We start from the raw sequence: 25,211 nt of genomic DNA on the forward strand, positions 1-25,211 counted from the left end.
TTAGTGTCAAAACTAAGATTTTCCATACACTCACAAAGGATGAGTGGAAGCTCAAGCTTTGCTGGCAGAGCCAAGCATCCAATTAAGTGTCTTGTGATAAGGGTACCAAATTCACAAGCTCACGAAAACATTCTCACTATACCATAATTCCATTTGCAATCCTAGTAGTAAGCGATTAACTACGAATGTCACAGGCAATTGCAGTAAGTTTATCGTTAGAACCAGCTGACATTCTATTGAAGACGAAAGGGCTTCTTTACGTTCTTCCTCTATGGATGTGAAAGTTTAAATAAGTTATCAGAAGTATGTGATCGTTGCAAAAGTTCGCGCTCCCAATAACACAACAATCGTTGCACGTACACAAATAGTATTACATAGCGCTTCAGGAAGAGGTTTTGGCGAAACAGAACATCGAAACTTTTACAAGACGCCTCGACTCTCAAACTTTCGTTAAACATATTCCAACGCAGTGAATTTACCACAAAGGATCTGATGCATGCGGTGCGTCTTTTTATTCGACGATAACAGCACTCGAATTATTACAGCCACGAGTACATTGCAGATACGCTAGCGCATTGAAGATGGTATGCTAGCGGCAGCCAGCTTCGCTCGAAAACTGCATTGTAATTAACAATAATAATAATCTAAAGTTTTGCCATATTTAATCCGCATGTTGTGTAAATCACAACTATTCAGTTTCCTTCAGATAGATGTCTCTAGCAGCCCTGAAGGCATGCAGAGTATGTGCAAGTGAATGTATGAGCGATTCAATGTTTTCGTCGGCTAGCATGATGAAGATTTATAGAGATTTGTAGAGTCAAAAATACAATAAAAGACAAGGCGCTATTTCTTACTCGACTCCAGCAGATTTTCCGAATGGCTGGTTCTAGTTCTAGGATACGTTCAGTTTTAATCGTATCATAAATTTGATGACAAAAGTATGCGTTTTTGCTAGAGATTTTGAACAAGAACACACGTTGTCAGTCGGCTTGTACTGCGCTGTTATCGTCTTCTTCTTTCATGAATTCTAATACATTACATTTCTACAACTAGAACCCGATGCACATAACACTTTATGGGTCAGCAACGTCGTAAATACCTTTTATTGATCAAGTCAACATTTATTTGATGTCGAGCAAAGAAAGCATTTCTCCAAGCAATGCCAACACAAGGAGCCTTGAAATCATAGAAAGCATTCGACAAAAATAGTAATGATGTACTGGAGTGTCACTAGACAAAGTTATGACTGCCATGAGTACATTTACATACCGCTATTGAATAAACTGAATGTTGCGCCTGATATTCCTTCTTACATTCTCTAGGCTAAGCAATAGATTCATCTAACGATCAAACCGTCCACCCAATAATACGTGCTAAATATTCAAATTCGATTGTTATCGGATGCATGTTCATACTCTATTACGATGAGTTCGGAATAGGAAAATAGTTGAAAACGTAGCTTACGAAAAACTCACATCGTACATATCAATAAACAAGCTGATGATGCTAACACGGTTTCCATCTTTGTTCTTGCTTCATCCTTTGTGGTGTAGTATGACATTATGACAAGGAAATAGGTTTACATGGCATATTTTTAAAGGAAGGGGAGACCTCGCGTTAATTTCCATAGAAAAGCTCGATTTGATGTTAAGTGTATTTGGCTATTTGTGCAGCAGCAGCGGCACATGCAGCTATTTGTTAATCCGATGGAATAAGGTACAATTATGTTTATCATTGATTATAATCATGTAACTAATATTTTATTTAAGAGAGTGCCGTAAATAACAAACTGGGTTTCAATTAATATAGATCCAATGCTACTAATGCACAATATGTGAATGCATTATGATATTGGCAAGTTTTAGTTATTTAAATTTGTTAATTTTTCTTCCTTTTTTGTGTTTAAAATGTAATACTGCCATGTTACTATTCCCAGGAAAACAAAAAGAAATCAACTTTCCAGTTTCAAAATAAACACTCCTTTTTATTTATATATGGTTTTTTTTTTTGGTGTATCATCATAACAACAGATTTGCAATCAAAAATGATTATGCCCCTGATATACTTTTCCTTAGAGCAATTCACTTTCAATATGTACAAAGAACATGAAGAACAAAAACGTAGATTGAGCTTAGGACAATTATTTCATGTGTATATTCATTTTTTTACATCAAATCTAGCTAGAAATGATAATTTTATACATTGCAAACACTATTCGAATATTTAAATATACTATCTTTTAAAAGATGACTGAAACGATTGAATCATACAAAATCTTGTTCGCCAACCACATACCCAGTGTGGAATGCAAATATTGCTTTATGATGAACCTGTACATATAAAGCCTCACTTATCTTGCCCTCTTAGTAGGAGAGCTGAAATGGTAGCCCAAAAGCTGTTGTGCGCTTTACCCGTGTCCTGCTTCACCTTTCGTATAAATAGAATCAAGGGTAAAAGTTTGGCTCTTCAGAGAAAAGGATGAGGTAAAAGGTTTACACTATAAACCACCCTTGCGTGTTCCCTCATGGGTACTCACCTTCATCGTGATGATGGTAAACGCGACAAACAAATAATCTTTGACTTTGCCAAGCCAAAAGTTGGTCAACAGCACAACCTAAGCAGAAAATGTTTTCACATTTTCGCACAATCCATTTTGTGCCATCATCTTCTTTTTCATTTAAAATGTTTAGTTTCGAAAAATGCATATCTGTATTACTATACTCTTGGGTAAGATATCCAAGAAAGCTTCACAATTTTCTTCATGCCACTTTCATTACATAAATAAATGTTTTAGTCAAGTTACACGGGACACATGATCAAATTAAGATAGCTGAGTTTACTAATATGTGTGTTTGTATAACCGATTTTTAGGCACTAACTTCATACTTACTGTTGAAAAAAAAACGCTTAGTTGTTTGTTTTATCGTGTGTTTATCGTCGTTATTTTTAAATTTTTCGAACGTAATTTTTAAAATTTTCATTAAAAGTATACAACGTAGTTTAGAATTAGAACTTTAAAGAAAATACGGCCAAAGCCGTATCAACGCTAATTTCAATAATAATAAAAAAACATATTTCTCCTGCAGCAAACTTTTTCTATTTTTTTTTATAATTCTGAATTATTCTTACACTCAAAACGAACACGTCACAAGTGGTTTCTTGTTGATCGATATCCTGCATTGGCGACGACAATGGCCAAGAGGCACTGAACATGACAACGGAACGTAAACAATACCTTGGAAACTGCTGCTGTTTATTCAACGCCGCAAAAACAAACAGAAATAATTATTAACTGTGCAGCGTCGCTCGTCGTTCCTTTATGATGCCTTGTGGAGCTCTGCTCTGATATCTGCTTCACTGGTTTTCAGATGAACAAAAAGCAAAGCTAAGCAATTACGAGCACGTAAGCTAAACGAAGATAGAATAGCAAGTAAATATAAATCAGGTAAGCAGTTCATAAAATAAGCTTTTTCACAAAAAAATGCTTAGAAAATGAATGATCCATTCACTTACAATCCAAAAAAAAGAACAGTGCAAAGACGGGTTTGTAAGCAAAGAACGGGATTTCATCTGAAGAACTTACATGAACGGTTGAGATTTTTTCTGTGATCACGGTAAACCATAAACCACATTGCTTCGCATGGCATATTTGTTTATTGAAGGGACTTTTTATTACGTTCTTTCCCTTTTCTTTGAGCGGCCTTTATCCGTTCTATTTGATTTGGCGTTTTGACTAGCCAGAGGATTCTGTGAACTCGGATATGCTCGTGTTCTTTATGTAAACATAAATGAATGCGGCGTTGAAAAAAGCTGCCTTTTCCAAAAATATTTTCATAAATGTCATAGGCGAAGGACCACCTTTGAGATATATTTCTAAAGTATGTTATGAATAACTTTTTGGTTTGTGTTTGGGCCATAGCTTCCTGCCATGAAATATAGTTGATAAATTAATGCTGTTCATATTTTTAACATTCGGTAGAAATCAACAGCATAAAATTATAAATAATGATTTGATTTACAAAATTCGCGATTATGCTTTCTTGTTTGGACGTACACAAAGTTGTTTAATAATAATTCTTAAGCATAGTTTAATTCTTTCCAACGATGTATCGATACTACGCTGACGAAGCAAGTTATTGAGAAAACTGCAATCATTTCGAGATACGCATCAGTTTTAATTTATTAACGGATAGCGAAATGACATCCCCACTTTCTTTGATTCCAAATAGCATCACAGGTTAGTATGGTTGAGAGACAATCAGCGTGAAATATTAATTGAAGCAAATGAAATGCCAATCTAGACACAGGCACAGCTTTAACGATCAATCGTCAGAGAAATGTATCCATTTGCGCTAGTTTGATTTTCGAGTGATTGATCAACGCACTATATTGATGTTCCATCATGAACGTAACGCTTCTATCAATTTGTAGAACAATGCTATGAACTACTAAATGAGTATATTTACTTGTATTACAGTTTTTATAACATTGCAGGTATTTCAATACAATTTGATTGAGTCTTGCTTGTTTTATAAAATGTTTTTAGTTGTTGCAACGGATTACAGTACATACTATTTAACAAACATGTAGACAAAAAGGGCTCATGTCTCACTTCACTGTCAAAATTAAATTCATTTAAAAAAAGTACCTTTTAGCATGCTTACATATTTCAATGCTTTGGCCAACAATTTAAAACGGCATCAGTTCAAAGACACGAAATGGCTCAAGATAAGATTTGAGAATTAAATAAATGAATAATGAAATGATGTTTACTCATTTCGCTCCGCGTGGGATGTATAAGCACAAAAGTACACCCTACACATGGTATCTATGCTAACGCGGTGCTCTTAGACAATGCCTGTTCGGTCGCCTGGTTGATGTAATCATCATTGTTGTATGGTAAATATTAGATTTCCATTCTGTTTCCATTTGCACACCTTTCCGAAAGAGTAGGCCACATTGCAATAGTCGTAGACTATAGATAAATGACTTTGGTTTGGACTGAGGACAATTTCACAGAAAAACATACCGTTATGAGGGCGTTGTTAAGCAAATTCAATGTTTGGTTCGAACAGATCAAGATCCTGAAGTTCCGCAAGAAGGCAAAAAAGCCCAGATTAAAATACACAGGACCTGAAGCCACAATGATGACAGCAAAACCTTATAAATAACAGTATATAATCCATATGATGATTGTTATCAGAAGTATTTTATTTATTATTACCCCGCTTTTTATAGAAACTTTGAGTTTACTGCCTACATTCGCTACTATTATACCTTGTTATCTGAATAAGCTCTAAATATTCCATTTCAACACAATTCCCATGTACCGTTAGGTTATTCATATTATCTTCGGTATTGATAGAATTCAATGAATTTGTGAAATATTTATCACTTTATTGAGTATTTATCGATTAATCGGCGATTTTCCTAGGCCTACTAAAGAACAAGCACTGAAAGCTCATGCGGTTTCTCACTTCTGTATGTTTTTCGATGGGAGTTATCTAAGTCTGATTTGGACGATTCAGAAAATACCATGAGAAGAGAAAGTGAGGTTAATGAATATTGTTAAATTTACAATAAACTGTATAAAATATGTCCCGTAGCAATACCTAATAAAGCCAACATTTGCCAAACGATGTTCGTTTGACAAAGGATAAAATCTAAACTATACATTGATAATTATTATCTTATGAAAAGATAATGATATCTACAGATTTCAACATGGTAACTATCATACTTAATACCTTCATTTAATAATAATCAATCGCTTGAGATTGCATCACTATCATCTGTTCTGTATATTAATATTGCTCAACGTGTAAAAAGCGTAAATTGAGTTTGAAGAATTTAGCGCTTAAATCAAATAGGGGGTTCAATATTTCCCTCCCAAGATATTTGATTCCAACACTACCGAGTTTTTGTCAACATTTAACAAGTATGTGTTTTTGAGCAACATTTGAGGGCAAAAGGCAATTCACCACTCATCTGCCTCTACATTTAAATCCCTTTTGCCTGTCACATTCTAATGATAGCCAAAAGGTAGATAGCGAAAATATCTTCACGCTATCAGTCAAATATGATTCAATTAGACACTGCAGAAGAGGGTGCATGTCATTCAAATTCTTCTCGATTGGAAGAATGACATAGAGCGACTTAAATTGATTCTAGACCACTCAAGAACATGATATCCCTTTTTTATACTAAGGTATCTGTGACTTTGTACTCGTTACAAAAGACTTTGTGCTGTCATTCTAATCAAGAATATAATATCCTTAATTTCTACCACACTAGGGTAAACAAAAATTATTTGTTTGAGATTTACGATGAAAATGCTCGAATGCAAAAATGAAAAAGATATCCTACTACGGAGGATGAGCTGATTGCCTATTTAGCGGCTAACCAATCTGGTACTAAACGTTCTTTTTTGCATTTTATCAATCGTTTGCCTTTCATAATGTAAGTCCTGCTGTAAAATGGGTAAGTTATATACTTTTAATAATATTTTAATAATTATTTAATAATATTTTAATATATTTTTAATAATATTATATATATGTATATATATATATATATATATATATATATATATATATATATATATATATATATATATATATATATATATATATATATATATATATATATATATATATATATATATATATATATATATATATATTATATATATATATATATATATATATATATATATATATATATATATAGTAATAGATAGTGTGTTTATTATTATATGTTTACATATAAAACGTTCAATCACACCTCACCATCATATAAAAACCTTATTCAACTGACGTGTTGCGCTGTCAGTTTGATGATAAACGCAGGCTCCTCAATAAAGTCATTATTATTCCGATCGTTAAAGAGAAAGGACACAAACACAACACCCACGACTTGTAATTGGCGCAGCCGGTAGTCGTTGATTAGAAAAAAAACAGTGCTAGTGAGCCGTAATACGCTTACGTAGTTTGTCCGGATTTGTAGCTACTACAAGATAGGGTTACGTATTCATCTCCGTGCAATTTTAAAAGTGCGGACGATTTGTGGCAACGCCGTTTTCTGTTCATCGACAGGACCATCCTCTTCTCCCTTTTTCATCACCAAACGTCGGATTGAGGTTAGGATCCTCACGTGTTCTTCAACACCAACACACAGGTAAGCAAACTTTTGGTTTTTAATTTCTCTTGTTTGTCTGAGTGACAGAGATAGAAAAACTTTTGCTACTGTGTTTCGGATAGTCACTATAAAATAGAACTATTCGATTTCTTAAATTTGAAAAATTAAAAACGTGTTCTTAGAGAGACGTTTATAACCGAAGCATTTTATGTGGAGAAATTCAACCATTGAGGCTTTCTGTTCGGATACAGATTCAATATCGAACGATTCCGGCAGCCTCTCATACGTGCCCACCAACGTTGATATTCCTCTCGAGCGCTTATCTTTAACCGATAACATGGAACAAATACAGGCGCAACTTGAGCAGCTTACGCATCTCGTACAGACTCTCGCTGTCTCTCACGAGCAACAGTCTCAAAAAATACTGACACTTGAGAGTAATACTCAGCAGGCTAGTAGTAGTGTAGCGAGTAGCGTAGCGCAGGGCGCTAACCTTAGCGTTAATTTGGATGCCTTTTATAAAATCCCTGACCCGATAAAGGCAGTCCCTGTGTACGATGGAAACAAAAAACAGCTTTTTGCATGGCTTAAAACAGCAGAGAACGCACTGAACATTTTTAAGGGAAACGTGCATTATGCCGTTTACCAAATGTATGAGGATGCTATAAGCAACAAAATACAGGGGCGTGCAAAAGATGCATTGTGCTTAGAAGGTAACCCTACTGATTTTCAAGATATCAAAGGGATTTTGACAAAAACTTTCAGCGATAGATATGATCTATCAACGCACATGTGCCAATTATGGCATAATAAAATGAACAATAGTACCAATTTAAAAGGCTATTACATGCAGACAAAAGAATTAATACAAAAATTAAGCAAATAGCAAGGCAAAACGAAAAATATAATGAGAGCTGGTCAGCTATAAACCACTTCATTGACGAAACAAGCCTAGCTGCATTTATTGCAGGGTTACATGAACCATATTTTGGTTATGTACAAGCAGCACGACCTGAGGATTTGGAAGGGGCATATGCGTTTTTATGCAAGCTGAAATCCAACGAGTCCACAGCACAAAATTCAAATGTTAGAAAAGTGACCGAAACAAAGCATTACACTTCACACAATGAAGGTTTGCAGAAGCGATTTGATTGCAACGCAAATAGACCAAGGATGACAAATCAAGCTTCGACATCGAGTTTCATGAACCGTAACACGAGAAACGTGCACTCTTCTAATAAGGATTCTCCAGTTCCAATGGAAACTGAGTCTAGTAGAACAAGATTAACCTTGAATCAAAAAAATTTGAATACAACCGAAACATTCAATTCAAATTGTCCACGAAATTTTGAAAATGAGGAGGATGATATTTTGGTAAATTTTGGGAAGCTGTAGAAACAACTTTACCGATTTAGATTTTCTTCCATACATAACAGGGACACATCCTAAAACTTCTCAACGGTTTAAATTACTTTTGGATAGCGGTGCAAATAAGAATATTTTGAAACCGGGAATAATTCAGTCATTACAACCTGTTAATACCGTAATAAAAAATGCATCAGGTTGCCATAATGTTTCACAAAAAGGGTCAATAAATTTGCTTGGACCAGAATTGCCAAATCAAATGTACTATGAATATGATTTCCATAAATTTTTTGATGGAATTATTGGATCGCAATATTTAGCTAGATGCAATTCTATAATTAACTATAGCAACGAAACAGTTACTATCGCTGGTAAAATTATTCCATTTGTTAAATATTTTCCAACCAACAAATTTTTCCATCACATAGTCTCAATCGACACTTTAGAAAATGGTGATTGGTTTGTTCCATGTCATCAATTACTCTGTAATAATCTTATAATAGAACCTGGGCTCTACAAATCAGAAAATAATAAGTCCATCGTAAATATTATAAGCCAATCCCATATTGCACCTACAATTACAACCAGTTTTCATCTAAATGTAAATAATTTTGAAACAATTAACCCCATTCCATTAAAGGTCGATGAGCCACTCAATAAAAAAGCAGTAGAAATTTTGATAAGGTCGGACCATTTGACACCTTATGAAAAAGATAATCTTTTTGATGTAATATTGAATAACCAACAAGTACTCCTTAAGAGAAATGAAAAACTTTCTTCAACAACCGTAGTTAAACATAAAATTATAACTAAAGACGATGAGCCAACGTACAGCAAAACTTATAGATTTCCAAATCATTTTAAAAAAGACGTAGAAGAGCAAATCTTAGAAATGCTCGAAGATGGAGTAATTATTCCCTCGAATAGTCCATATTCGTCTCCCATTTGGGTAGTTCCCAAAAAACCGGATGCTTCACAAAAAAGGAAAATAAGAGTCGTAATAGATTTTCGCAAACTGAATGAAAAAACTATTAATGATAAATACCCTATTCCCCAGATAGAGGAAATCTTGGACAGTTTGGGAAAATCTACATACTTCTCGACATTAGATCTGAAATCTGGCTTCCACCAGATAGAAATGGACCCTGCACATCGCGAAAAAACGGCCTTCTCGACATCTCAGGGACACTTCGAGTTCACGAGGATGCCGTTCGGGTTAAAAAATGCCCCAGCGACGTTTCAACGTGCAATGAACCATGTACTAAGAGGATACATAGGATCAATTTGTTTTGTCTACTTAGACGATATTATTATAATTGGTAATAATTTAACATCACATTTAGAAAACCTGGATAAAGTGTTGAAAAGATTAGCAGCTTGTAATTTAAAATTCAAGTAAACAAATGTGAATTTCTGAAAAGAGAAACAGAGTTCCTAGGTCATTTAATAACTCAAGATGGAATAAGACCTAATCCCGATAAAATTAAAAAAATCCTCGATTGGAGTCTACCTATGAATCAAAAGGAAATCAAACAATTCCTAGGGCTTACTGGTTATTACCGTAAGTTTGTGAAAGACTATGCTAGATTAACAAGACCCCTTTCAAAATGTTTAAAGCAAGGTGCTAAAGTAGCGTATGACGAGGAAGATTATAAAAAGGCATTTGAAGAGCTAAAACATATTATTGCTTCTGATCAAGTCCTTGCTTATCCGGACTTTGAACTGCCCTTCATTCTCACTACAGACGCAAGCAACTTTGCATTGGGAGCGGTTTTGTCTCAAGTTCAAGATAATTGCGAACGGCCTATAGCATTTTCTAGTAGAACACTGAATAGTACAGAATCCAACTATCCAGCAACAGAGAAAGAGGCCCTAGCTATAATTTGGGCGGTTAAAAAGTTTAAGCCCTACCTTTACGGGAAAAAGTTTACGTTAATCACGGACCATAAACCTCTTACGTTTATAAAAACATCTTTCAAAAATTCGAAAATACTGAATTGGCGTTTAGAGCTAGAAAACTTCGACTATGAAGTTAAATACAAAGAAGGAAAAACTAATGTGGTAGCAGATGCGTTGAGCAGGAGGACTGACCCTGACAAATCTATACGAGATATTAATGCTTCCTCCATTTCAGACTCGCCAAGAAGTGGAACAAACCGAAGTAGCGAAACGATTCATTCTGGGGATATATCCGGCGATTACTTTGTTCACTACACAACAAGACCTGTAAATTTGTATCGCAATCAGCTTATATTCAAATTAGGAGACACAAATGCGATTGTTAAAGAAACACCATTTGTAAATTTTCAAAGAACTGTTATCACTCAGAACAATTTCGATTCAAGTAATGTCAGTTGGTTTTTAAGCATGTACCACAACGGAAAGCAGACCGCTATTTTTGCTGCAGAAAATCTTATGCAAACGATTCAGGAAACATTTAGTAGCCATAATTTCACAAAAGGTCATTTTGTAGTTACACCAAATATGGTAGAAGATGTAACAAGCATTGAGAGACAAAATTTTCTCGTTACATCGGAGCATGACAGAGCCCATAGAGGTATATGTGAAGTAGAATATCAGTTACGGCGATCATATTTCTTTCCCTGCATGCTAAAAATGATTAGAAGTTATGTTAACAGCTGTGAAATTTGTAGTAGTCATAAGTACGAACGCAAGCCTTACAATATAAAAATTTCACCCAGACCGATTACCCATAAACCATTAGATCGCGTTCATATGGATATTTATATCATTAATAAGTGTAGTTTCTTATCAATAATTGATTCATTTACAAAACATCTACAAATGATGTACCTTAAAAACAAGAACATAGTACAAGTTCAAAAGAAGTTAGCTACTTATTTTTCAATCATAGGATTGCCTAAAGAAATCATAACAGACCATGAGACCACGTTTATGTCTGTCCAACTAAAAAGTTTTTTGTCGTCGTTAGGAGTCTTGTTACAATATGCATCTTGTTCAGAATCGAAAGGACAAATTGAAAAAACACACTGCACAATAACAGAAATCATTAATACAAATAAGTATAAGTATGAAGGAGCAGATACAAGATCTTTAACAAAGATTGCTGTTACCCTTTACAACAATAGCGTGCATACGGCAACGAAATTTACACCCAACGAATTGTTGTTTAACAATTCTAATAGTGTGAATCCACCAGAAATATCTGGAAAAGCACAAATATTATTTGCTACGGCATATAAGAATATGACAAAAGCTGCCAAGCGCCAAACCAATAATAATGATTCAAAATGTGCTCCTCCAACATTGGAAGAAAGGGAAGCAGTGTTCATCATGCCTAATATAAGAACAAAGATGCAACCAAGAGCAACAAAACTCATTGTAAGAAACGTACTGGACAAAACATTTGAAAATGCTAGAGGAGTTAAAAGACATAAGCAAAAAATCAAGAGGTTGAAGAAGTACAATTAGCGAATTCTTTTGAACAAAATTTGAATATTGATAAACATACCATACTTTTCTAGTGAACGTAATTTAAAGGTACTTAATCACTTGAAACTAATAAAAAGCGAATGAAATTCTGTTGTAAGGCTGCGTAAGGTTAGGTAATACTAAGTTGACTTTATTATAACGTTTTTATACTGTCCTATTATCTTTGTACTGCCTATCCTAATCGGACGAGGACGCCCGAGCTTTACCCCCCGGAGAAGTAATAGATAGTGTGTTTATATTATATGTTTACATATAAAACGTTCAATCACACCTCACCATCATATAAAAACCTTATTCAACTGACGTGTTGCGCTGTCAGTTTGATGATAAACGCAGGCTCCTCAATAAAGTCATTATTATTCCGATCGTTAAAGAGAAAGGACACAAACACAACACCCACGACTTGTAATTATATATATATATATATATATATTATACATACATATTTTATATATATATATAATATATATATATATAATATATATATATATATATATATATATATATATATATATATATATAAGTTTTATTAGTTCTATTATTCTAATATATTTCTGTCAAATCAAATAATATATATATATATAAGTTTTATTAGTTCTATTATTCTAATATATATTTCTGTCAAATCAAATATATTTCTGATAACAATATCTTCTAGGCAAGCGGTGGTCCGTATCGTGCAGTTTAAACAAACGAAGACACTCGTTTATGCAGCACCGAAGACACCCCCATCGAGTTAAACAATGAGTAAAAATGCAAACAAATAATGATGAGTTTAACTTTCCATCAAGTGAATTATCACCGATCACTAGCATAGGCGTTTTGAATGCCATAGAATAATCGATACTAACTAATCATTTCTATAGGCAAAGGTACACTATGGCTAAGGTACACTATGTAAATTCATTACGTAGGAACGGTAATTTATACAGTAGGAATGTTATTGAAAAAAAAACATCATGGTGTATGGTTATGGGTTCGAAGTTAAAATGATTATATTATTATATCATGGTTTATTTCATGCTATTTATTGCAAATCATTTGTTTACCAAAAATATACATTTATCATTAGCTTGCCTTCTTATGATACTATTTTTTTTATTTGTTTAATTATTACTAAGTGTACAAAACTTTTTACTCCTACACCATAATGAATTCTGTAAATTATGAAAACAATCTAGTATAGTAAGTACAACTTACTTACTTACTTATCCGGTTTCACACAACCGGTTTTTCCCTTTATGTATTAATGCCAGATGTAACTCTGATATAATAGATAAAAGACTGAACAACCCATAATTTTTAAATCATTTGGTAGATCCAGCTTTATTTGTGTAAAACTTTAAAATGTTAAAAAAATCTTTCAATTCAATATTTTTTTTTTATTTCGTTTTTATTTATAGTTTATTCTTCATTTATTGAAAAAAAAAATTAATGTGACCCCGTTTATAGCAATCTGGAAATTGTTCTTTAAAGCTCTAAATTTTGTATAAAAAATGTATCTCCGTTGATTGTTCTTTTTGGACCTATATTCAATCTGCCTTTAGATTATATTTACATTTAATAGACATTACCTCGAGCCAATGTGAATTTCTCTATTGTCTGTTACTGACTTACAATGCCTCTGGCATATTAGAATCCTATTACTGAATGCAACAAGATGTCAGAACATTAAAACAAACAAAACACCGCGCTTGAAATGGGTCAAACGACGAAAATGCACAAATTTCTCTTTCAAAGTACTATGTATTTTTATACTTAATGTCTCGTTTCTAAAGAAAACGGACAGATATCAAATAATTTTCTAAATTCACTCAGATGATTTGGTTCAAGAGCATCAACCAAGGGCGGCAACAATTTAATTTATTAATTTACTAGTCGAAACCCTTACGATGTCTGATTTCGTGACATCCAGCAACAACTCCTCCTCTATCCATCCTATTTAGCTTTTCTTAGTTGGCTTCCGCTTCATTTCAGATACTCATGATACTCATACTCATTGCTCGGTGATAATTTTTTTTTAACATAACAGATTAATAGTTCACACACTACTCTCTGTAACAGAATTTTGCTTGTACCATTCTTGATTGATTCTCTTTAATCTAGTGATTAATTTAGTTACTGACTTAATGTAAACGTAAGTTAACATTTTAGGTTTTTAAGCAATAGTGGGTTTAACTAGTGCGTATAGAAAGTAAATCAACGCAAAGCTTATCGAGCAATTATTAAGTTATATGTTTAATTATTTATTTCTAGAAGAATAGTGAATGTAAAGAACTGAACGATTCCTCATATATTGTTTGTATTGATAGGGAAAAGTAGGCAAAGACGGACACATTAAGGAAAATATTAAACATCTAGGGATGTATAAATACAGCAACCAAGAAAATGTGCATAGCTACACCCATGTTTTATCAGATAATGTGTTGACATTTTTAAGTTTCTATCGACTTTTATGTTATTTTCATGAATTAAAAACATTTTATTTTCATGTTGTTTTGAAATTTTCGGGTAAGACCTTATATGGGAAAGATGGACATCATGAAGAGTAAGATTTAAAATTTACCAGTAAAAAATGTTGAAAACTGGAGAGGTTTACAGTATTTTATCACATCATATTGCTTTCCACGTCCTGGTACGTACATAAAACAATCTTGGCCATTTAGAACGGCGGTTCATGCAGCCATAAATTTAGGAATAGTAAGCATCACTTCTAACTTCAAACAATGCAGAATCTAGGACATATTTAAAATATATGGCACTAACAATAGACGTTGTTTCAGCTTATAGAAGAACAGTTTAGAAGTTCTCTTAGTAGTCAAATTAGATCCACTAGGGTGCGCACGATTGAAATTTTGTTTTGTTCCTAACTTTGACCAATTTTGAAGATATAATGCAAAAAATGTTTTCAAATGTATTGTAATACCTTCAGTTTCGATGCTACATTGTTGAATCATTTAATAATTACTTTTATCATGTATTTATGAAAATTGTTATTTTTTCCTGCAGCGTCCTTTTACATAACTTCCCATACCTGATTCTAAAATGCATCTGACAGTAAGAGCAATAAAAATATAACATAAAAATTCATCTTTTCATTTATCTATTATTTAAGCCACTAGTTAACTGCTCATTTCCAAAAAAAATATTTCTGATATATTTTTCAGATCAGCTTATATACTTTTAATATAATAGAAGTTCCTTCAAAGATAATTATTTGTTAATTTATTTTTTCACAGATATTTATTAATTCATATTTTGCAATCTCTGCTAAGTACTTTATTAAAATCTAAGAGCATTATATAGATGTTTAGCCCGCAGCTTCTTCGATTCCACTCAATGTAGCCATTTTCTTCATAGGAAGGAAAAAAACTTTTAAATATGAAAAAATATGTATTTGTATTACATAAACTATATATTCCATACACAAATGGAAACAGCTTGAATGCATATGCTTACCAATAATCAATCAATGGTTTGGCTTGTGAAAAAATACAGCATTCACTAATAAAGAAGCGTTTAATCTCAATACCCTACTCCATACAAATGGAACGATGGAACCAATAATTACCGTAATGGAGATAGTATTATATTATTGCCTACCAAAAACAACTAACTAATGACTGTTTCATTCACGGGAATCATTCTACGACTTCATCATCGATCATTTACTTTCCTTTAATTAATGTATGATAATCGAACGTTTTCTTAGATATTTTGCTGGGAGTATACATTACATTTTTCCATTACCTTCTACAAAACTTTTGAGTCTTATGGGAAGTTAAATCATCCTTTCTACACGTATTCCAAAATGTGACATCTCATGACGAGACTAATACTGATATAATCATTCACACATAATTTAAAATATGTCTTGTACCAACATACACTGGACTTGATATCTCGATATTCTTTAGAGGTCTTTTCTTTCAATTTTCCAATGTACCACAGCCAACAACATACAAAACATTAGCTAGTCGCACCGGTTCTGAGCTGTACGGCACGGTACGGAAAGTCTTCCTATTTTCATGCTAATCTACTCAAGCAGATCTTTTCATTAGCCTAATGAGTTGATGCTTGTCGGCTTTCTTACTGTATCCTTACACAGCGCACCGTAACCATAAAATTCTAAACGATTTTTTTAAGTACGTTGAATTTCCGGATGAAAGTAACCGTCAACATAACCAGCTAAGTGTAAATAAGATGCTATCAGCATAATGGCTCAAAAACTGCTCTCATACGGTATTTTAGCTCAAGATGTTTCTTTGACTATGGCAAACCAACACTACATACTTTTTCATACCGAATATTGTTCCTTTGATTTTACAGATTTAATTAATTATATTTTGCCAGCATACATACAACATCAAAAAAGGACATTAATGAATCGTAAAAGCTGCCACATTTTCTTCTATTATGATATACATTTTAAAAATACATAAAACAATCTAGATGTGGACTCCGATTTTTGTTACTAGATCTTTTCAACCAAATGCAGCGCAATTCACAAAAGATTTTGTGTAACAACCAACTATTCATTTGGTTTTGCGGAGCATCACTGTGTGACATTACCACCTGGTGTGTGACAAAAGTCGAACCCCATTTTTGGAACCCTAAGCCTCTGTTCCCGCATTTTGACGCACTTTCGATGTTTTCAATCATTAACAATTGAAGAAATCCCCTAGCAGCATGGAGAATATTGAAAGGTTCGTTTGAACAATTCACCTTTATCATGACAATGTTGACCGTATACCGTTAGATTCGTGCAGTAAACTACACCGCTTTTTTCCTTCATGAGCAGATCGAACTGGGATACACAAAATTATGAAATGTCTCTTTGTGAAACATTCGCTGGTTGATTAGATGGATCAATTCGTTATAGTTCCCTTTTTTGTTTCCCTTTCGTTACTCACACTCTAGAGACCCTGCCGTCACATCACCCCACTTTTTTCTTTTAAAGGACCCTTTTCCTGCATGTGCGCGTGTGGCTAGCAGTTGTGTCGTAATCCCTATGCTGCGTTGGGATGGATTAAAATGTACTATGACCATAATGCTCGGATATGCAACAGTTTGTAGGATGGTAGATTTATGTTATTTTAGTTTTAATTGGATTAAGAATATCTATTTGCACTTAAAGCACGCTGTAGTTAACACATATGGTGAGTTAAATAAAATAAAATAAAATATAAATAAATAATAAAAACAGAATGAAACATCATTCATTGATTTGTCGCTTCTCATTCTGCTCATTACTTGATTGCTTCATAACTGTTTATTTTTAACATACAAACAACAAACGACTCGGTAAAACATCACAATCATCGAATATTCAATATAAGATGTGCAAGAAAAACAACCCAAGTTCATCCAAGCTAGAACCACAGCAGATCAACATCTCACCTTTCTTTGCGCCAAGAAAGCATTAGCTTCAAAAATTAATTAGACTACCAGAAGTAGAGCATTGGGTTTGGGTTTAACCAAAAATATGTGGGATCAAAGGAGGAAATTTACACAAATACTTATTCATCCGGTATGGATTATTTTTCTTCTCATTCAAAACGAACTCTTGTCTTTTATTCTTTGGGCAATAACAAAAAGTGTATATTAAATACATATACATTTTGCCGAAATTACAAAACTCTTACAAGCCTGGAAGTAGGTGACCATTATTTTTGTAAGATTATACCCACTGGAAATAATTCCGCTATAATGACGAGCTATACGAGATGTACGGCGACCTCACTGTCGTACAGCGTATAAAGCTCGCCAGGCTCCGGTGGGCTGGCCATGTTATACGCATGGAAACGGACGACCCAGCCCGTAAAGTCTTTTTAGGCCGTCCACAAGGACAGAGGAGGCGTGGTAGGCCCAAATTGAGGTGGCAAGATGGCGTGGAGGCGTCCGCCATTAAGGCCGGGATAACGGACTGGCAGACGAAGGCGCGAGACCGTGAGCGGTTTCGGACACTCCTGAGGCAGGCCAAGACCGCAAAGCGGTTGTAGTGCCGGATAATGGAATGGAAATAATGCCACTTGAACTAATGATGACAGTAATATTCCTCAAATTGTCAACCGAAAATGTAAATCTCTAACTTTATAAACAATTTTATATAAAACTTAACAATACAAAAACTAATAAATCAGCATAAATGAAGCAATCAGTCCTATACTATGAAATTGACAAAGGGTAATCTTTAAGCTTTAATCTTTCACATGCTATTTGTGTCCAATTAAGTATTCTTTTTAATACGACCTACGTGTTAAGGCAATTCTAACATTTCACAGCGAAATTAATGCATGTATAAAAGATTCACCTTTTGTTAACACAGAACATATAAAAAACTTTGAACAAATATATTGAAACGCATGAAACAATAGCTACGAAAATGCTCCAATATCAACACGATGCTCTCAGAATGATGTGCCATACATGAATAAAGCATCTGTAAAAATGTCCTGCCATACATTTTCATTCCATTCAACCAAATGATATAATTCGTTATAAATACTTACCTAGCACTGTCGAAGATATCGCGCTCCAAGCTAACAGGTACCAAGCCACGAAATGATGCACGCCATCTTTAGTGACAAAAGTCATTTTGATTACCCTCACTCCTTCCTATCTTTCCCGCTCTGTTGTTTATATCAATGTCGTATGAAATGCTTAAACATATATGCTGTTTCAGATAAACAAATATGCTGTTTCAGTTACACCTTCACTCCACTACAATATGTTCACTGAAATTAATTATCGATCCATGTTGTTTTGGATGAGTATTATCATGACCTCGAAATCATCTCCATGTTATCTTTGGTTATTTCACTGCAAAATATAAACTATTTATTTATCATATGAAATCAAACTGCTTTAGAACATTTAAAAAAATACACGATTAAACCATATCAACTTACTTCATTTTATTATAGTGATTCATTTACGATGATATTTTAACATTTTGACACCTCGTGGAACATTGCAATACGTGTTACAAGGCTCTTTTATACGCTGAAGCAAAACTTCACTTATGTTTTGGTAGTGCTACGTCGTCACTATCTCTATCTCAAGTATTCAGTGTTCACTGCGAATTTGATTGAGTGGCACAGTATATCTTTTGATTAGTATGCAATCTCATTGATGTCTGGTTCACAGCGTATTGTCACATAGCCATCTGATGTATTTCCACTACACATTCTTGTCATTGAGACGATTGATGTAATCTTATGGAACGTAGATGTATGAAAATTCATACTGTGAGCTTGATTAAATTGAAGTAATGCAGGCATGGAACATCGCTGCTCAATGGAAAGCTGACCTGTGGAATATAATATAGCTCTTTATGGAATCACAACATCACCGATGCAATACATACAATATGAAATATAGTAAACATTTTACGAGCTTACGCATCGAATATATTTCTGTATCTCTGTTTATTCGCATTAGGCCAGAACGGTAATTTAAAGTACATAGTGGCAACTAAGATTTCAGTTTTTTTTTAAAGAAAAAATAAATTTCACACGATTTTGAACACGAAAGTATTGGTTATGAAGCATGACGCGAGCAAGAAAAACCCTGGCATTTTTAACGCTTTCACAAAAGACGTTTCCATTGTCGGAATTCTTCAATGAATTTTATTTTTCATCTCTTTTCACATTCGTATCACAGTGCCGCTAATGCTGATTTATTAAACCGCTGTATTTCTGTGTTGCTTTCAAAACTCGAAGGAACATAATCTGTCTATGCGGCTTCCAGGGCACTTTGAGGAGTGTTGGGTACAAAAGTAAAGAGAGAAACAATTTGCAGTAGGAGGTAAACTTGAGGTGAAGAATGGAAAAAAATCTAAGCAATATTGTTGCCCCCCGTGATCCTTGGCGAGAGATATCCTGAAACCCAACTCAGTACCTTTCAGCCAATCCGACCTCATGCTGCTTTATGAATCCACATATTCCACTGCAACACGCACCTTCATATGCTTGGTAAACAGCCGAGACCGAGCAGAGGATTTTTCAATAGCACTCTCCACATTTTCCGTCGACACTTGAGCACAAACAGTACAACACTCCTTAACTCTCCGGTGGCAGTCCGTAGTCAATTCTTCCCGTGTTGATATGAATAATAACTGGGAGACGGTGGATGGTGGTTATTGGGCTATGCGCTTACAGACTGATGCTGTCGTTTATCAGCATTAGTGTGACTGCATTGTAACAACTAAACCACAGCAAATGCATACAGTAGAATAAAAAAACCAAAGCATAACAAATCCTAGTCAACTCTTCTCTAACATTCCAACATAAATGGGGTAAAAGGTTTTAATCTGCATAAGTTGTGTTAAAAAGTTTTAATCGGACAAGAAACCTATATCAATCCTCTCTCTTCCAGAAGGCATCTGTAAATATATCATTTTATAAGGTCTTTAAGTTGGACGCATAAAAAGTTACATAAATTTGCATTTAACATATTGTTGTATGCTCCTATGCGTAAACTATATTTGTTACGTACAACTTCAGACGTTTGAAAGCAGATGTAATCATTTACTAATAACGAACAAATAAATAATTTCAAAAAAACATTTTGAATTGAGATTTTTAGATTTGTACCATTTGATTCCTATTTTGGACTACAAATTGCTGTTAAACCGTACATGATTTGTTATGGCGAATGTGTTCATTCAAAACCCACTTTCTTCCGAAAGCAACCATTCTACTCGTAGACCGTGTGTCATCGGCACGCAATTTTAGAGGCCGCTTTTGCATTAGTCATCAATGGTGCGTCTCCCTTGTAGCAAATGCCTTAATTGCTCACGCCGGTATCTTTCTTTCTATTTATAGCTGATCTTTCTTCTACACACAAACAGTCACCATACATTTTCCTTATAACAGCTGAGACAGTTCACACTTAGCATGGCTGTACTGGTTTTATGTATCCTTGTTGATGAAACGTTCCTAATAGTGCCAACAATTCGAGTGATCCAAATAAATTTGTGTTAATACTTTTCAGTACAGCAGCATGACTTTTTCACTTATGCAATATACAATATACAATCTAAGGACACTTCTTTGCACTTCAAAAAGCGTACCCGATGTACAAAGATATCATTATACAGCAGGTAAAGCAAAGAAACAGGAAACAGAGATGAACGATTTCCCAGCGCTTACACATACATTCGTTTTATGTCCAAAGAATCAAGCTCAACAAAAATGCCGCGTTAGATTCTATGACTAATTTATGGGATTCTAGCAAGATTCTTTTCTGTTTTTAAATTTCCTTTGCTTTTCCTTACTTGCGCAAAAAAAAACCTCATCGTAACATTAACAACAGTTCGACACAGGGTGGATGGAATGATAAAAGAAATGAAAGAGAAACTGAAATGTGAAAACAAAACATACAGCTATAGCTGGGGTCAGTTCAATCCCAAAATTGAAGTCCTAGTCCATTTCCAATGCGATCCCTTTCAATCATAGAAGCTGGCAATAGAGCTGAGAACAATTTTGCAGCTCTTCTGCAACGTATTCAATCGCTCCCAACCTTTTTTTAGGCAGTACCGATTTCCCGAGCAAAGCAAGCACACTCTCCGCCTTCTGTATGTTGCACGCATTGAAAAAATAAAAGGAAAACAAACTACAAAACTATTGCATGCTGGTTGGCATTCGACCTAAGAAAACACACAAACGATTCGGAACGATTAGCCAGTGTAAGTTGTTGAAAAAGTATACCAAAACGGGAACCAACGCATGCGACCTTTCCCACAATAATTCCTGGTCCTACCGTCATTGTACGAAGAGGGTGAATATGTTTTTACTGCTGATCTGGCAATAAGATTAATCACCAATGCAAAGCGGAAGCATGGCAAAATTGTGGTAGGGAGACAAAGAATCACTATGTGGCCCATTTCTCTATCGACTGAGAAGGACCCAGCATGTTTCATAGTTAGTAGATAATACAAAGAATTAAACGAATTGAAGAATATTCCGACCACGGTTGTAATTCGTTAGTAGTACTAACCCACAAACACTTTATTTATTTTATTTATTTATCCTCTTATTTATTTTCCTTAACACAACAGGAGACGGTGCGGGGAGAGGTAGAATAATAATGGCTTCATAGTCTTGAGGAAAACTCACATCAAATGCATTGTATCAAGTGCATTGTACAAACTATACAAGTATACAACAACATAGTTTATCAAAAACTCTCATTAACTAATCGAATTACTCTGTTATAAATCGAGCAATCCATTATTAGCAAAGCCACCTTATGTTTCGTACATTTACATTGTACTTCCTCATCTAATTATTCCTATACTTATAATCAAACAAAAGCCTCCCATCTTATCAACACTTTTCCTACAACCACTCGCAAGAAGAATGCTAATGCGACGCCTTAGGGCTATCATTTAGACTAATGTTTAGCTAGAATCAGTAGCTAAGCACAGCCGTTTTCGTTTTCTTGCACGTTTTGCTCCAAATTTCTCTGGAAACTACCCTTCTTCCACAAATATCGCCCCAAACAATATTCGTGATTTCTTCTAGCTGTTGTCTGTTGTTTAACTTTCGCGAACCGAGGCCAGAAATTGTTGCGGTTACCGCAAATCTCATCATCCACGACCATGTGCTGTTCCGTTTGGGCCAATAATTGCATTGCCCTTTGGCTGTTTTTGCCATCAGCTTGGTAAGACACAGCTTGTGCGTCAATATTTGTCTATGTTGTTGCTAATCGCTCTCTTTTTGTGATCCAGTCAGAATTTTTTCACGAAAAAAACACATCTTTTAAGCACGATGAGCTGCTGTTTCATCAACAAGCAACTGTTTCAAAATTAAAAGTTTCAATTTACAGTTCTGACCTAATGCAATATTAATACTAGACCGTAAAAGTGTTCAATGTGCTTGAGGAAAGTTATTGCAAGTTAGGGACTTTGTGATTATATTCATGAAAAAACAGCGTACCTCGTCAAACACAAACAAACAAAAAACGTCATATGTTTAGCATGTACGGCAAGTCCCGAAAGAAAACAGCCTATTGAATATTTTAATAATAAAACACCCATCAAGTTCATGCAATTTTTACGGAAGTTGTAACAACAACCGGGCAATAAGCCATCGAGATATACATCAAAGAGCCGGCAGAAAATTAAGAACAGTTCAGATCGTCTTTCATGCTCTTCCGCTTTTTTATACCCAGGCTATTGCTGGTATAGCATGATTCAGGGGTATCATGGACGTTATTTTGCTTTCTTTCCTAACACTATCGCTCTTCTTTGCTTTGACCTGGTCTTTTGTGGCTCCATCTGTCAATCAAGAGTTGTTACAATCACAATATTTTATTAATGCCGCCATTAATTCCACTACAGGATCGAATTGCATAGCCCTGTTTTGTAAACAAAAACAACTTCTGAGAATATGTTGACAATATTTTGGTTAGAATTACCCCATGGTCATTGCTTTACCAACATTCATTCTAGATATTAATGCTAAATATCGGAATGGTAACTAGATGCTAATTCAAAACGCACTATTGAGCTAAATTTTATATGAGTGTAAAACAACAATTGAGTTATAAATGATAGTAATGCTTAAAAAAATGAAAGCTTTTCTGAATTTCCAGAAAACGTAATAGAGCTCAGGATGAAAAAAGTATAAAAGACTTTCATTTCACCATCCAAGATTGAATAAAAAACGAGAGAACGTTTTCGCTCGAAACGGAAAGAGATCTCAAAGTAATCACCATATAATCCTGAAAAATTTGTTCTTAATCCTTTCGTACGGAAAGCCATAACTCCTATCGTTCCTTTTTCACTTTCCAATTCTTAAATCAAACGTTGATAGTACTACCGTGGCATGGAAACCGGGTAAAGCATGGGACAACTATGTACTGCAGATCAACAGTACTTTGTTTTTTTTTTTGCTTCAAACATAATTCCGAACTGTATTGAGCTCATCCTCGTATATATGATATAGAGACCAAAAATGTTCTTTTGACTCCGCGTAAATACTTTTCCACATGCTTACCATGGTTTGCTAAAATTTTCTACAAGAGGTTATGTATGAAGCAAATCTCTGGAAGCTGTTCCCGCCAATAAAGACGAACGATAATCCTTTGCTGTATATTCACATGGGTTGTTGCCTAGGTTACTATTAAGCTATTTTCTCATCGGAGAAGTATTTTATTACACATCACAATGCGCACAATTTTCATACACTTTATAATTTCAAATATTTGATTTATTTGAATATTTGAATATTTGAAATGAATATACACAACAAATCACTTAACTAGATTTACTCGTGCAATTTCAAATTAATTATATTTAATATTTATTTCACAAACGATTTTCATTTCAACACAAATACGCACAATTTATTCAAACAATCGTCTGTTACGGTAGTGGACGATAAAACTATAGTAAAACTGACGATACTGCATCATCTATTCCATCATTTAATCAATCAATCGAATCATCACGGAACAATAATCAAAACATCTCCCTTCATATCATCGTGCAAGGAGCAGATTTTACAGTATGACTCAAAATTACATCACTGTTTTACACATTCACAGTTATTCTCTTAATCCGTATAACACAACCATCCGCATAAACCAACACGTATTGAAACACTCTGCTATATCCATTCGTACTTATTGATTGGGAGCTGAAGCTATGTGGAAATTACTGCCATTGCTTATGATATTTATTTTATTAATACCACTGAACATAGTCATAACATTTTTATTGCTGATTTGTTAATTTGAATAGTTTTGTGGTGAACAAATAAAATGTAACATTAACAATAACATTAACATAATTCAAGGCTGGAACATTTTTTGCTGTAGTATAAACATATCAACACTCACAAAACCTTAGCTATGGCCGTAACCACTCAATAATCGAGCAAAGATTCAGCACCGCATTTTTCACAGAATCCGAAATGGAAAACCGTCAGCTTTGAAAGACAAACTACGACTAACAAATAACTGCGTGTGATGCTGTTCGCCTTTTCCTGGCGCTTTGAAACCCGAACGAATCCGACCCGAACACATCATCAATCGCGATGCATCCAGGGTTTCCATCCACTTTTGTATTAATTGCACGTTTCTAGTTTTGAGATTCGCTGGCTATATACGACCTATATAATTTGCAATATTTTTCTGGAATAATACATACAAGAATAAATAGAATTTCAATACATACCAAATCTTAGTTTACCGCATAGCATGTTAATTTCACTGTTTCGGTTTAA

General features: G+C 34.3%; 1 protein-coding gene across 9 annotated transcripts in view; it reads right to left on the reverse strand.

The window, feature by feature from the left end:
- LOC121602257 (roundabout homolog 2-like) overlaps positions 1–24,921 on the reverse strand; it is a 41,596-nt gene extending 16,675 nt beyond the window's left edge. The window contains exons 1-3 of one of the 9 annotated variants that reach the window (XM_041931011.1): positions 24,831–24,921; positions 18,888–19,288; positions 18,489–18,812 (exon numbers count right to left, since the gene is read on the reverse strand). In XM_041931011.1, the coding sequence (XP_041786945.1) occupies positions 18,489–18,573 (85 nt within the window). In that variant the 5' untranslated portion in view covers positions 18,574–18,812; positions 18,888–19,288; positions 24,831–24,921. Of the gene's footprint in view, positions 1–18,488; positions 18,813–18,887; positions 19,289–23,981; positions 24,589–24,825 lie in introns of those variants that run through there. The other 8 variants (XM_041931008.1, XM_041931007.1, XM_041931010.1 and 5 more) reach the window with 8 other exon arrangements.
- Positions 24,922–25,211: the final 290 nt, after the last annotated feature.

The sequence above is a fragment of the Anopheles merus genome, unplaced genomic scaffold (assembly GCF_017562075.2).
Source record: "Anopheles merus strain MAF unplaced genomic scaffold, AmerM5.1 LNR4000377, whole genome shotgun sequence".
NCBI classification, from domain to species: Eukaryota; Metazoa; Arthropoda; class Insecta; order Diptera; family Culicidae; genus Anopheles; species Anopheles merus.